This window comes from Echeneis naucrates, chromosome 14 (genome assembly GCF_900963305.1).
Source record: "Echeneis naucrates chromosome 14, fEcheNa1.1, whole genome shotgun sequence".
NCBI lineage: Eukaryota > Metazoa > Chordata > Actinopteri > Carangiformes > Echeneidae > Echeneis > Echeneis naucrates.
Window position 1 is genome coordinate 2636805 of NC_042524.1, and position 15406 is coordinate 2652210.

The 15406-nt window shown below is 44.3% G+C and overlaps 1 protein-coding gene across 2 annotated transcripts in view; it reads right to left on the minus strand.

The window, feature by feature from the left end:
* The window catches only part of tmem132e (transmembrane protein 132E), a 299821-nt gene that overhangs the window by 80860 nt on the left and 203555 nt on the right, over positions 1-15406 (minus strand). Inside the window, exons 1-2 of one of the 2 annotated variants that reach the window (XM_029520089.1) lie at positions 12584-13097; positions 11048-12014 (exon numbers count right to left, since the gene is read on the minus strand). In XM_029520089.1, coding sequence (XP_029375949.1) covers positions 11048-12014; positions 12584-12662 — 1046 coding nt within the window. In that variant the 5' untranslated portion in view covers positions 12663-13097. Of the gene's footprint in view, positions 1-11047; positions 12015-12583; positions 13098-15406 lie in introns of those variants that run through there. The other variant, XM_029520090.1, reaches the window with a different exon arrangement.

Below are 15406 nucleotides of genomic sequence, written 5' to 3' on the forward strand. Positions count from 1 at the left end.
TAAATCAGCCAAACATAACAACCTCCACTGTGGAGCCCACTCCTCGCCTGACAACGACAAAGAAGTTAGACGAACGAAGCAAGAAGGTTTCACACGTGGCGGGTTGAGGGGCAGGTGGGTGGAAAATTATGGGGTGCATACAGCTAAAGAAACTGCCACTGACCGGATACAGTGAGTGCAGATTTATGTTTTTAGACATCACCGCAGCAAAGACATGAAGATGTACGGTAAAAAAATAGCCGGGGGGCGCAGAGCAGTATATTGTGCAGCTCCCTTTGAACTCTCTTTAACCCCCCTTCTTCCACTACAGCATACATAATGATGATGTGTACATAAAAAATGGTTCCTGTTGCAAAAAAAGGAAGGCATGCAGATGGGGTCACATGTCATATTTGCTGTTGGATGTATTCATATCTCACATAATTAAAAATATTCTTCGAATAGATAAGTGTTTGTGCCGTGTTTCGTGCCCGTGTTGGAAATATACACCCACGGAAACTTCCAGCTTGGTTCTGGCTGCAGCACTGATCTTTATAAAAATACACACATCTGTGACATTTGCTTTAGAGTTCACTGCTGTCTAGTGGAGAGGGGAGAAAACGGTGAAGTTCACCGTTTTATGTCTTGGTTTTTTAGCTGCTATAGAAACATGGAAAGTGGAAATTATTTTTTCAAATGTGCAGACTCGATAGCAGTTTCCAATTTGTTAAAGGAAAAGAAACGATGTCGGCGCATGATTAATTTTAACAGTCAGTACCAGAAGTTGGATTCTTAAACATAAAAAAAAAAAAAAAATCTATGAAATCTTAAGCATTGAAGTTTACTTAGTCCCACCAGCTAATTTTTTTTTCCCCTAACACTCCGTCCGTCTGTATGGAACTATGTGTAGGTCCGTAATCAAGAGAGTGAATAGGAATGAGAAAGAGCCAGACTGCGTGTGCATGCCATGCCAATATGTGAGCAGGACCGTGGGGCATGTTGTCACAGAAGATGTATGGTAATATCGGTGCCACAATGCAGCCCACAGCTCCTGCAGTGAAGGTTAGTTCATCCTCGGAGCAGCGGGTTAGTCCACCTGGGAAATATCGTGGAGTGATGGGCGAGGTCCAGCGGTGTCCCGGCCAGCCAGGGGTTTGCCGTCGGATCCAAGGTAATTACTGTAGAGCCTCATATAAAATTCTCCTTAAAAAGACCGAGTGTGGATCCAACAGTCCTTGTGCCAGCTGGACTTTGAGGTTTATGGGCTGGAAGAGAAATTGATGCCGACTTCTACCGGGCAAAGAAAAAAAAAAAAAAAAAAATGCTGTGACTTTTCCAGTTCGATGACCAAAAAAAAAGGACAAAAGGAGCTATAATTTCAGGCAACGAGACTGCTTGTGTGATTTCATGCCAAAAACGCTGACAGAAGATACTATATAGACAAACAAGGAGATAAAGGGCTCCATAAGTGCCGCAGCGAATATTTCTCAGTTTCAAACGGGATAAGTGGCGAGAAGGTGAGAAAGTGAAACGGTTCGTCACGCTGCTTTATGCCTCCAAGATGGAAGTGGCAAAAACAATTCAAGTATTCGCCATTATTAGATTAGATTAGCTGTCCTGGGAGGGTGTTGGGCTTTTATGAATATGCATTAACCCCGTCGCGCCTTTATCTGAATTTCTTCCCATTGAGATTGGCTACTTTCCCGTGTTCTCTCAGTGCATTATCTCAGCCGTTATTCATTTACCATTACTCCCATTATGCTGCATAAAAGGCAACGAACAGGCTGCCAAGGTGCATTCATATCTGCGCCGACCAGCAACGCTCTGCCTTCAATAGACCGTCGTGAATGAGCTGACTTCTGTTTTCACTCTGCAGTGTTGTGACTTCCAACCGTCCTGTGTTTTGAGTAAATAAAAGCCTACAACAACAAATGGTTCGTTCTTACCGGCCTAAAAATATCTCTGGATAGATAGAAAGCAAAGCTCCAAACCAATCTTCCTTTTGTCAAATAATCCAAAACCAGTGGAATGTCCTTTTCCACCTTCATATGGCCTAAAGAGTCTCACTCTGAGGTCGGAGGGAAAACGGCTCCTCTTTTGATTTTTGTTGTACAGCATTTGATGTTCATCTTTGCAAATAACAACTGTGAACAACACTCACTCAAGGCAGAGAGTGCATCATTAAAATCAAAAGTTCTGTTGTAGTGGAAAGATGCAGCTTCTCCACACCATCGCCTCCTTTGAAACTGTAGCCTACTGGGCAGTACAATCCTTCACGCTGGGTAGAGCCGTGTCTATTACTACAGATTGGCTCTGCAAATCTCTTGGCAGGCATAAAAAAAAAAAAAAAAAAAAGAAGGCAGAGAGAATGAGGGAGGGAGGGAAAGATAGTAATAAAACCTTCTCTGTGCCTGTGACAACATGAAAAGAGGGAAGGACAGGTAAATGGAGGAACGCAGAGGAAAATATGGCTCATCTCACTCTTGTCCCGCAAACGCTTCAAAGATTTAGAAGATAAGGAGTCTGTGAGTCCAGGCTGGGCTGCTTTGAGAACGTAGAAAATGATCTAATGGTGGAGGAAGGGGGACAGAAATGTGATGCTGACTCAGAAATAAGATAATCTCTTGGGGCAATTGTCTCACTACCTGCTTTTCACCCTAAAGTTTTACCCCCCCGGCTGGGAATCTGCTGTCAGATTAAGAGCAACAGAGAGAGTCTCATTAAACGGCAACGGCTATTTGAGAAGTGTGTTAAATACAAAAAAAGAATAAAAAAAGGAAGAAAATGAAAATGAAAAAAGCAGCACTTCCTTAAACCCAATAAGTGATTACAGAACATTGAGCAGCAACGTCTGCAGCCAGCACTTCCTGATGAATTAATCAGTCTCCCAGATGTGAGGGGTAATTTGGCCCCGTCTTCATGCAGAGCTGCTGTTAATCAGGGACATTTTGTGGCTTTGTGAGTATTAAGCATTCACTTTGCTCCATGAGAAAGTTAATCTTTTGACTCATTTGGCCATAGAGATGTTCCAGATGTGTCTCATTTCCTGGTGAACTTCATGTTATTGCAGTATGCAGCCAAACTGTACAGATCTAATGATTCATTTTCTGTTTTTAAAATAAGGAAAGAATGGAGGCGAGCAAACTTCTTCAGTTCTGCTGATACTTGAATGTTTTTCTATAACTTGTAAATGACTCGGGGGGGGCTCGGAAAGAGTGACACTCCAGAAAAGATCCAGCCTGTCTGATATAATGTATTTACCTCAGCTGTTTCGTCTGATCATATCACGGCAATGCAGACATTTTATTTCACTGTTCGCTCGGAACATTGCGATCCCAGCGGAAGCTTAATCTGCGGAGGATGTCAGGTTAAATTAACCCTGCGATCAGATAAAGATTTTAATTTGTCAGGATGTCAAAAAAATTATTTTGATGTCGGCGTGACACACCATCGCAATCAATGCACGTTTGACTGTTTAACAGTAAAAATACTATTTTAATTCTACAACTCGAAATGAGAAACCTGTTTATTGTAGCAGGTTGTCATTTTCTGTCATTAATGATGCAGCCTTGGAAATGTAGCAGCCAAAAGTAATAGTCGCTTTCTACTTTATGCTCTTATAGACAACACGGAGCCTCCTTGCTATAAGAACTGTTTAATGTGGTGTTAAAAAGAATATTTAAGATCTTCCATTCCAGTCACCACCACCGGGGCTACTTACTACTATACAAACACGTCTTGCAGACCAAGATGTCACAGACTAACTCGGGCTAAACTGCAGACATAAATACAGAATGTTGGGAGGCTGCAGCAAAGACCAGCAAATAAAATTTGTCTTCATTCCTGGAGATGCATCAGAGTATATCACAACTTAGGTCTGCAGCACAACCGCAGCTGAGACTGAACATAAACCTGTCCACATAAAAACTAAGAAATGGGTTTGGACGGAGAAAAAAGGAAGATTTAGGTTATCGCAGGAAGTTTTAAATAAAGTTTTGTGAATGTGAAATTCATTTAGAATATTAAAGCACTTGGGGGTAAAGCTGAGCAGAGTGGTAAAACACACCTGAGCACTGCTTGTTTGATTACCCAGCAGACCGAGGAAATGAGGAGCTCTGAGAGCTGGTCAATTTGTCTCTCAGGCTCTGTCTATAAAGGAAACACTCTGCAGGAGGATCAGGCACTATTCAAACAGACTCTGGGGGAAGTGGAAAGAACAGAATATCCTTTGGCCGTGTGTGTCCATCTGTCAGTGTCAAGCAAACACACTTTTGATCAATTGATTCTCAAAGCATGGGAAAGAATGGCTGCCTTGCATGGAAATCACTTTCAAGACACAAACTATTAAAGCAGATGATTTCGATGGACAGGATTTTGCATGTCCCACCAACGGCTGACACAAACGCACAGCAGTTCTAAGATTACAGCTTCCATTAGACCAACACACAGCACAAATGGAGAAATAATTATGACACACATTTCCACGGAGGCCGGGCTTTCAACGCCAATCTGCAGACGAATTCTCGATAAAAGCATTTGAAAACCAAACCCACGCAGAAAGGCTCAGCAGATTGAGGCTGAATGAACACCGCTGAGTAGTATTTCACATTATATTAACTGAAATGGATTAATGAAAGCTATTTAGACCACAAAGACGCCTGCATGCTGAGACTTAAAGAGAAAAGAAGACGCAGAGGAAATTGTGCAGTTTTATTTCCAAAAACATGGTTTTAAAATCGCACGACCTGTGATTAAAAAAAAGGAAGACAAAAAATAAATAAATAAATACAATTCAGAGCACATTACGAAGTTCCAGCACAACTGGTTCATTTAAGTTCAATTAGGTAGTTAATGAGGGGAATTCATTAATTTTTAAAAAAGTGATTCTAGGATTCATTATTACACACGATTCTGTTTTTCAGCTGGATATTTTGTGAAAATACTTTGTCTTCATCATGTGCGATGAAAAGTGCACAGCAGGTCCAGCAGGGCCGAAGAGGTTAATGAACAGAAGGATAAGCGCCTGGTCATAATAACAGCGCACAAGTTTGCTCTCCCTGAAGTCTGAAGTGTTTGCTGATTAAACGAAAACAAAAGTGAACGATATTAACAGTTTGGCGTGGGTGGAGAAAGGACGAAGAAGTGGGTAATGAATTTAGAACGGGATACTTGACCCAGATTGAACTTTGAGCGTTTCAGTTAGGATAGGATAGGATGCGCTTGGGTCTCTGTTTGTTTGTCTCAAAACCTACCAAACACTCTACAACACAAACAGCTCTCGATAGATATGCAACAGAAATAAGGATCTGTCGAGCATGTATGTGAACGAGGATGACCTTAAGTTTAATCGCTTGTCTATTCAAGCTTTGACAGGGTTTGAATTTCTTTAGTGGCGGCCAAGTGCTGGAATAAAATTGCACAAATATCTGCATTTAGCCCGTCATAGAGAGCTGACACAAGCAAATTTCTTTAAGCACTAAAAAACTAACTTGAGCTCAGAACAGCCCATTTCATTAAAATTTTGGCACATGCACTATATCCTCCCTCAGTGATTTGTGCCACAGGCCTTTAAGAGAAGATTCACACACATTAAAGTTCACAAAGGTAAATAATCCCCCCTCTGCCGTGACCTCAAACTGCTTGTTCACAGTTGAGAAAGGAGAGAAAGAACAACATAAAGGAAGAGAGGAAGGAAGGAAGCAGTAGCGGTGAGGAATGGCGTCGAAGAGACAATGTGTTTTATTTATCGCTGGGAAAGTGGAGGCACTCGGAGACAGGCAGGCCTCTCCTCGCCCTCTTCTCCCTTTATCAGAGATGAGTGCTGATAAACAGCGTTTCTCCGTGTCACCCGATGTGTCCTGACAAGACGGCCCCGTGGCAGAGGCATCACTTCCTAAGTCATATGATCTGAACGTGCGCACGCTCCGCGGCAAGAGGTGTTGACATTTCCCATCAAAGCATCAGGAGGAAGAGGAGCCGACACCGACAGTGACAATGAGACATGGAGCGAAGAGAGAAAGATAGCTGGCAGGAAGCAGAGGCCGAGGTCAGGAAGTTGCCGCGTGCCCTTATGAGGAGCAAGCGACCATCCTGCTGACGGGGACGGAGACGTTGCCACCGAATGTGGGTCACTCTCCCTGGCCTCCGCCGCGCTCTCTCTCTCCTCAGGCTTTTATTTGGAGCCAGGGCATTTGAATACTGCATGTCATACTCAGGGCTCTGGAGTGCTGCACTGTTTCCAAAAGCCTTGCACCGTGCACAGCGATGGGGATAATATGGATGCAGCGTGTGTGTGTGTGTGTGTGTGTGTGTGTACCAAAAACAAGGCTGTGTTTGCTTCAGCGAAAATGTCAATGAGTCACCTAAATCTAAGTTGGCAGCTTTTCGTTGACTACATTTACATGCATGCAGTGACCCAGCTGCTGCCTCAAGTCTGATTCAGGTTAAGCTACTTACACCGGCCTTTGATATTCTGCAACCAATGAAACTTGCGAACACATTATTTCTGGCTGTCCACCAGCTGGATTTTCCCTCTTTGGCAGAGCAAGGTGAACCTAGTAAGAATAATTGTGATTTCATTAATGAGCCGGGGTTCGCCTTTGTGCTTGCGTTGCAAAACAAAACAAACAAAGGAAAAAAAAAAAACACCACCTAGAATCTGTGTGCACGGATACAAACAGCACTTACTGGGGCTGAAAGCTCCTGCTGGCCCGCATGCTACGATAACACGTGTGCTTTAGCCAGTAACTTCTTAATGATCTGTCAGATTGTGGAGCAGTTTTTAGCTCATTAAAACGGCCTGCAGTGTCATTGGTGGCATTACAGTCGCCATCAACACACGGCGAGAGAGAGAGAGAGAGAGAGAGCGATCTGCCTCCATAGCTGCTCCAATATCTCCACTACTTGGTAACTTTTGTCCACCTACCTCGTGGCGCTGCAGGCCATTTACAGCAGAGCTGAGGTTGGTGAGAGCAGAGGTCACAGAGGTGAATAAAAGTGAAACAATGAGCTAAAAGGGCCAGAGGAGATTCAGAAACCTGCTAAGTCGCGTGATATTTCGCTGTAGCAACCAAAGTTCAGGTTATACAGTCAACTGAGAAAGTGCTGATATGAAAAACACTGTATGTGGTTTAGTAGCAGTCCCTCTTACTGCCTCACCTTTACTGTACAAACGTCACAACAGCACTCCAGCGATGATAATGTGCACAACTTTGTGTTGATGGAGCCACTACTGCGTTCGTGCCACAAGCTGAGACGCAACCGTGCAGATGATTGACAGGAAAAAGCTAATTCCACTCAGATTTAATGCACGAAGGAAACACCCAGAAAAGCGAGCTCAGTCTGGATAAGCAAAGCATTCCAGATAGCAAGGCAGCTATTGTTTTGTTAATGCACGGCCATGGAAATTACATCGGACACCCCACCATTTCCAATCCCTCTACGCACCACACACTAACGCAGGAACACACCATTCACATCTCTGACAGTGTGACAACCAGGACAGCTTCCCGGCTCTGCCCTCTGTCTCCCTGCCACACTGTCGTCGGCGATAACAAGTCAAAGATCTTCAAAAGCTGGATGGCTGGAGGGAGCGGTGGAAGCAAAGCAGTCAGAGGAGAAAGAGAAAAGCCTTCTGATTCACCCTCTTATTGCATCTTTAATCATCTTCCTCAATGCACACGGACGACTCGACAGTTGGCTTCAAGAACGATTGAATTCACACCCTATTGAGTCGAGTCACTCAGGAGGCTCAGACTGAGCTTTCTTCTCTGTGCCCTTGCTCTTTTTTTTTTTTTTAACTGATCTGTTTTATCACTTCTCATTTTCGTCCCTGCGAGAGCCTCAGAGAGACAGACCGCCTAAGAATTGCAATGTTGTGTGAATGCTAACACGTTCAGCTAAATGTTTCAGGAGGCAGGAGACGTGACAGATCCTTCTCCTCGTGCCACGGAGTCTTTCCGAAACGTTTTGACTCCCACAGAGAAGTCCCTCCTCTTGTTTAATCAAACTATGTTGTAATCCAGATTCCAGATGAAGGTGTACATCAGTAAAAGTGCAGAGGCCGTTGTGTTACGCTGGCTACGGCGTTACAGCTGAGCGTAGCTCATACATGAGACAATGGTTAGCACTCCAGACTGGCTACAAAAATCTGTCAACACACAAGCAGCGACTCCAAAGCAAGAAATCGTGAATTCATTTCAGACCCCAGGATACAGAAAACATGTTTTTACTGACACCTTCTACTGTAGAGAAATAAATACAGAAATGGGGCTGCGTGGCCTCGTCAAGAGAACTTGAGTGAACTTGAACTTGTGTAATTTATTTGCAACACCGGTGAAACGAACCCTTCTGAGGAAATTCATGCGTCCACATGATGGTTTCTACAGAATGTAAGACGTATCACGAGCAAAACAGTCAATCCACACCGTGATCGCCCTCTTCCACCTTCGAACTGCGGTGAACCAGAGAAAGTTTATTTAAAAACAAGTTCAGACAGCCAGCGATTGTCGCGATCCATACAGGTGGATGTGTTTCCATTGCTTCACACAGCAGTGACGTTTGACTTCACGTTCATTAAAAGTTCACCTACATTCACCATTTCTAAAAGTCATTTTCCAAAGGATGATAGATTCTGCAATGAGATACAATAAATAAATAAAATATTGGATGAGGTTGGACTAGGTTGGCAGTGAATGCAGAGGTAGCTGTGCTAGGGGGAGAAGGCCGATCGTAGGTCAAAGTTTTAGCTAAATTAATTTAGAATTATTTAGAATGGCTCACTGACTGAAATCTTTTTATGTGCATGTGGAAGCAATTGATGCAGAAATGTCATAACAATCACCAGGGGAACTCAGAGGTCGCATATTTTTGTAACAGTAGTTTAAAAAAAAAAAAAAAAAAGCACCAGATGGGGCCTCGGTGTTCGACGTGTTTACAGTAGGAAGAATCATTATTAATGCAGCATTTGTCAGGGAGACAGCCTGCTGCTTTTCAGTCGGAGCTTAACGACTTATGGAGGGTTAATTAATGCTCTGCAGCTCTCGACATTAAGGTCTGTGGGAGATTCTGCTAAGATTACACACAACAATCAGCCCTGAGTTAGTTGGTAATGGCTTCTTGTTTCTGTTCCTCCTGCTGCCGTCACGCCTACGAGCGGAGGAGAAACTCACTTTCCTCAAGTTTTGTCAAGTGCAAGCAATCATTTATTCTCCAGCGCTGAATATTGTGCTGACAATGGAGGAGAGGAAAACGTGGTGCAGAGACCGGAGAGCCGAGCTCATGTTCCCTCGGCTCTTTCACCAGACGGAGGGTCAAATTCACAATTTTAACATTGGCAAATATTATTTACTACAATGGATATTCCTTCCCCTCTGAGGCGCAGTTCTGAAGTCAGAGAACACAAACCTGAGCCCAGACGAGGGAAAATATGAGGAAGGTGGTGAGGAACTCCAGAAAGTAGAAGGGCTATCTTCATAACTATCTGCCATGCACGTCCCTGTTTTTTTTTGGGGGGAGTACTTAAATTGTGCATTTTCAACTGACACAGCACTAAACCAGAAATCCAGTTCCACCTGGTTCAGCGTCAAGCAGGCTGGAACACATTAAACCAACGAAAGCACCTTAGAAGACTCTGACTGCTCTCAGATGATGAGGTCTTGTTTTAGTTTGGGTTTTTTTTTTTTTTTTCATTTATATGCTAAAAAGGATAAATTACACATATCTAAATGTAATCACACCTTACATTTCAGCTCTATGAAAGTCAATTTAATACCGTAAGTGCTAATTAAATGAATTTCATGATTGCTAATTAAAACATTATATAAAATAGCTATAAAGACTATTTCATTGTTTCATAGGTATGATGGATGATAGAAATATCACTAAACATGCATTCTAAGTATTTGGCTGAATTATCTGCATGTTTCTTAGCTATTGTTATTATTAGTAGTATTTTAAGGTGAAAACGTGTCATATGTTGCTGCAGGCAGAGATGCCTTTGCAACACGAGTTGAAAAAGACGGCTAAAAATAATCACAATAATGTTGTTGGATTCACGTTTGTCCTTCACTGCAGTAAAAGTGCAGGAGCATGAAATATCAGTGTCCACAGTCATCACCTGGTCAAATACAGGTCGTGTGCTTTAAAACACGAACTGCTTCGAGCAGCAGTTCACTGCAAACTATTCATACGATCCCATCCTGAGAGGAGGGGGGGGGGGGGGGGTAAAAATGTGACAGAGGTATGCCACCACTTCAGAAGGTGAAGTGGTGGCAGTGGTGCAGCACTGCTGCCCCTTTAACCCCTTTTTATCTCACCTGGCTTTAATCTCTGAGGACACAGAACTCGGCTCGGTGGAGGAGAAATGAATGAAAAGGATAAAACACGTGATTACATGCCTGTTTGACTCTTTGGACCTGAGATGAACACAAATGGTTTTTTGCTTCTCGTGTACTTAAAAGCCCAAGAGAGGGAATATTGCATGAATTGCAACTACACAACGTTGGCCACAATTACACGCGCACCATGATCTTCTGCCATCATAAAATGCTACAATTAATTGTGACGTTATGTAAAAACCTTTATTTAATTATGCTGCTTTGAGTGCAGCTGATTATGAGCCTGCAATAAAGACATCCAGCGCAGCGATAATTGTTTCAGTAATGGTGGGCTATTTGGACACGTAAATCCAATATTTCTTATCAGAGTGTCCACTGGGGACTTCACAAGATGCTGCACGAACACGCTGCATAGCTTTGTTTACTGCCTTGAGTGTGGACCTTGGACAAATTGCAGACGATTATGTGTGAGCATAATTACAAGGAGAGATATAAGGCTGCAGCTTATGACAGGAGGGAAATGACTAAGGTTGGCTGACTTCTCCTGGGAAGAAGGCAAATTATCTCTCAATGGTACGTACATAGTAGCAGCACGCAAGTTAATGGGAAAATTTGCAGATGGAGCTTTTGCAGCTCAGTGTTTACGTTGAAAGGCCAGAGGTGTCAGTATGAACACATGCATGGTGGAATGGAAGGAGACAGGATGGATGGTACTGTGTTAAAGGACTTACTTGAGGCTGAACTGTTCGACAGTGGAGTTGGGCATCAAGTAGAGGGAGATTTTGAGGGTCTCTCCCGGCTTCAGGGGCTTCTCCGGCAGCCTGAGGAACATGTTTTGGTCTAACTGCTTGTCCACCAGCAGCTGCTCCTGATTGGCCTGGTAGAGGCTGATGCTGCCGATGCGCAGCAGGGGGTGCTGTGACAGAGGCTCTCCCCTGGAGACGCCACCCCGGTGACCCGAACCCTCGCTGCACTCCCCTTCCAGATTAGGCTCATGGAGTGTGTAGTAGAGCTCGGCCTGGAGGGTCTCGCTGGTCAGCCCGTCCAGCAGCCCGTCACCAGAGCCTTTCCTCCTGCCCAGCGGGGCCACGTTGGTGTTAAACCAGGACGGAGGCAGCTCCAGCTGGGCCAAGCACTGGGCCAGGTTGCCTTTCATGCGGCAGGAGGTTTTAATTTCACGGACATCCCGGAAGGCATGCAGACGGACGCAGGGTAGCTTGTCCTGAGCCTTGAAGTCATCCCAGTCGCGGCCGGCAATGTAGAAAAACACTTGGACGGTGGGGTTGTTGGAGAAGACCCGGGTCTGGACAATGAAGGCCCTAACCTTCCAGTTGACTGTCAGCTGGCCAGGAATATCCAGTGGACTGGCTGGCTGCAGCAACTCCTTGGACAGGGCCTGGTCACGGGCATAAGGCCCAAAGCTTATGTTGATGGCAGGGAGGTCTTTTGTCTGGAAAACCACAAAACTCTCAGACCTCTGCAGCGGGTGTCCAGTGCTGGGACCGCTGCTGCTGCTCTTCGTGCCGCTGCCAACAGTTTGTCCTGTGATCTGAGCCTCTCGCAGAAAGAACGCCAGTTGTGCATTGGACATCTTAAAGTTGGCGGGAAGGTAGACATTGGGCGGTGATGGACTGGCTGTCATCGCTGAGGAAGTGAGGAGGGCGTCCGAGCTAGTTGGAAAGATTTTACCTGCAAGAGCTGTACACAAAGAAAGGAGAAGAGAGAGGGAGGTTAAAACATTCAAACCTTTCACCTTTGACTTCTATCACTGAGTCTGAAAACAGCATTACAGTTTGTGAGACAAAAAAAAAAAGAAAAAAGATGAGGTCAGCGAAATGAAACCATGGATGAACAGGAAGTCACAGAGGTCTGCTCTACTCAGTCAGCCATAGAGGGAGGAGGGAAAAAGTTCAGAAAACATTTATCATTTCATAACTGGCCAGTGCATGTCAAGCATTCAGAGGAAAGGCAGCAGGTTCATGTTAACAGGGTGCACACACTGATTTGGTGCGTTTCCTGCCAGGATTAATTAATCCCCACATTTAACTAAATCTTTTTTAAAAAAAAATAAATAAAGAGACAAACTGCCAAGGGACATGAAGTCTAAGTTTCAGAAAAACATTATTCCTGTTTCAATGGGGCTGATGTTCAACACTCTCCACTGCACTTGTTGAGAAAAACAAGTCAACATAGCTTAACACCTAAACGACTACAGTGACAAAGTAGGGCAAAATCATCGCAGAACAAACAGAATAAATGTGACATACTTATCAAAATTACCCAGAGCTGAGCACAAAAACAGAGTTGCCTGTCCCCATGGTCCAAATCATATTTTAAAAGTCCCATATTCCAAATGGTTTTATCATTGAAATCTCATCCTTTAAATGTGGGGAGGAAAGAAAAAAAAAAAAAAAAATCAACAGGATCTTTTGAATTCCCCCCAAAGAAAAGCGGGTAGGTTGGTTGTGTCACTCAGCAAGCATTCCACAGAAGTTTCTCTTCTGAGTCCCTCTTCAGAAAATCTTTGTCATGTGTTGCACAAGAAGAATAAATGAGCGTGAAAGACAAAAAAACTAAGCAAAACAAAAACAACAAAAACAAAAAAAAAAAAAACTGAAAATAGTGATATGCTCCAGCAGTTCTTCACTTGGTCCTCGTCTTGCTGCCGGCTACAAAGGTTCCACCGGGCTTCTTGAACTTGTGCTTGTCTAATTCCCGTGGCTTAGGTCCTGGTTTAAGAGTGGTTCAGCCCCACGCAGCGGCTCTCCCGGTCCCAGACTGAGCATGGCTCCAGGACAGACTCTGATAGACAGGCAGAGCCTCCTCCCTGGTTGGTGGGCTGTACGGGAACTACAGACAAAGCCTCTGACGCCGCCCCATCTTGCCACACCTAGTCTCTAGTCTATAATCACCATTTTAGCTCCCGGTCAGAGCAGAGAAGACACACAACCCTCAGAAGACTCGGCTTACACCACCACACACACACGGAGGTGAAAGAAATAACACTCTGCAGCTCGATTCATCCTCTCCCTCTGGACGTGTTTAGGCAGACTCTTATGTGTGTGTGCATGCAAGTGTGAGTATAAGGGCTGTGTGTGTGTGTGTGTGTGTGTGTGAGGTGGCGGGGCGGGGGATGGATGTATTGCTTGAATGCCTCCAGGCAGAGAGAGAGAGAGAGACTAAGAGTAAGAGTAAGTGAGAGGGAGCAGGAGAGAGAGGGATTAGGTAAAGATTATTGATGAATTAGCCTAGCTCTCCTTTCCTTCTCCACCTCCTCCTCCTTCTTTCCCTCCTCCTCCTCCTCCTCCCTCCTCACCCCCCCTCCCTTTTCGTCTGCTTTAGCCCCATGAGAAATCCATGAGAATGAGGGGATACCGGTCGGAGGGGGGGAGGGGTATCTGGAAAGCCTCCCTGCTTCACTCACATGTGCCTGGAATTCCCATAATAAAAGAGAGTGGGATCCACAGATGAGTGTGTGTGTGTGTGTGTGTGTGTGTGGCCCCATAAACTGAATGGCAAACACTAGGGAGTGCGGGGGTGGGGGGGTGGGGGCAACAAAAGATGAACCCACAACCATGCAAACATCTCGCACTTACAAATGAGCAGTTGTAGCCATAGAGAAGGCTCCAGGAACTATAATGACGAGAGAGGTTTCTTAGAGGCTGACTAGTCTTTATCGACCAAGAGCTCTCTGCCTCACAGGAATGTGCACATGGTCCAGTTTGTGTGTGTGTGTGTGTGTTTGGAAAGAAGAGCCCTTCTTCCCCTGGATCGGAATTAAAAGTGGCAAAATATATGCAGCCGTCCACAAACTTCCTGAAGGGGCTCCTCTCCCAGAGCCTCAAACAGCTTCACAGCTCTCCCACCGTTATTTTACACATGACGGCTCCTCGTCAAGGATAAAATATATGCCACGCAGACAGACGTGCCTTGCAATGCCCATATCAAAGAAGGGTTTTAAAGAGAGATATGATTTTATTGCCATCTTTAAAAAGTGAGTAGATATTTGAGCAGAGTTCGTCCATCTATTTCATTATGTCTTCAGGCGGCAGTAGCCTGGAGCTCTCAGAAGCCTTGAATGGCCGGACCTGCTGGGACTTTTAAAAGTGAATGTGGCACTCCCCCGCCACCAAAACTACCGTTGAGGCGGCCTAGAGGAAGGCTCTTCAAAGAACGTGTCTCCATGTGTCTCACAAGAAGCTGCTGCTGGTCAAACAGCCCAAGACGAAATGGTTAGCAGCTTGCTAGTGGCTTTATTGGTATTTAATTAATTTTTTTTTTTTTTTTTTGTTATCCAAAACAGCGACTCCTGACTGCGTCTCTCAGCTGCAGCTGCTCATTTAAGCACGGCTACAGCAGAAAAGCAACAGCTTACAGATCCAGAGTCCACTTAAACGGTCGAGAAACTCTCCAACGGAAAAGACAACCAAACAAAACCCAGATAAAATAAAACGGACGCTGATCTTCTGCGGATGATACGAGCAAAATAACCTGGAGGATCATTTTTTGGTTCAACCTGACTACAACCAAGCTATTGTGCATGCAAGCTAAATAAATAAATAAATAAATAAAATAACAATAATAATATTTGACTCATTAGTGATTTGCAAAGTATCGAGTGTAGCAGGAACAGGAAGAAAAGTAACTCAGGTTCAAATGTTGGCAATGTCAACTCATGACCCAGAGACTGTGGTAAAATACAGAAGTGGTTATTTTCTAATTAGAAAACCCCCAAAACTAATTGAAGGCTCTTTCCTTTCACATCCTAAGCAGCATGTTTGAACTGAGTCCCAGCTTCCCTCCACTGGACCCACAGACATCAACTTCCCCTCCTTCTACCTTGATAAACATATATTCTATAACGCTTTTCTCTCACTGAAAAATGACTGCCACTTAGTCTTCTTCTACTGCGAACGTGATCTGAGAGTAAATTCCTTCCTTCGTGTTGTATGAGATGAGGACATTTGCAGAGATCCAGCAGTGTAACAGGTCACTTGGTGTGTTAACACTGTTACATTCTGCCAGAGGTGCGGTGGTTTGTTTCCTCCAACTATAAAACCACGGCGTTGCTGTTACTTTCTGGTCGTGCC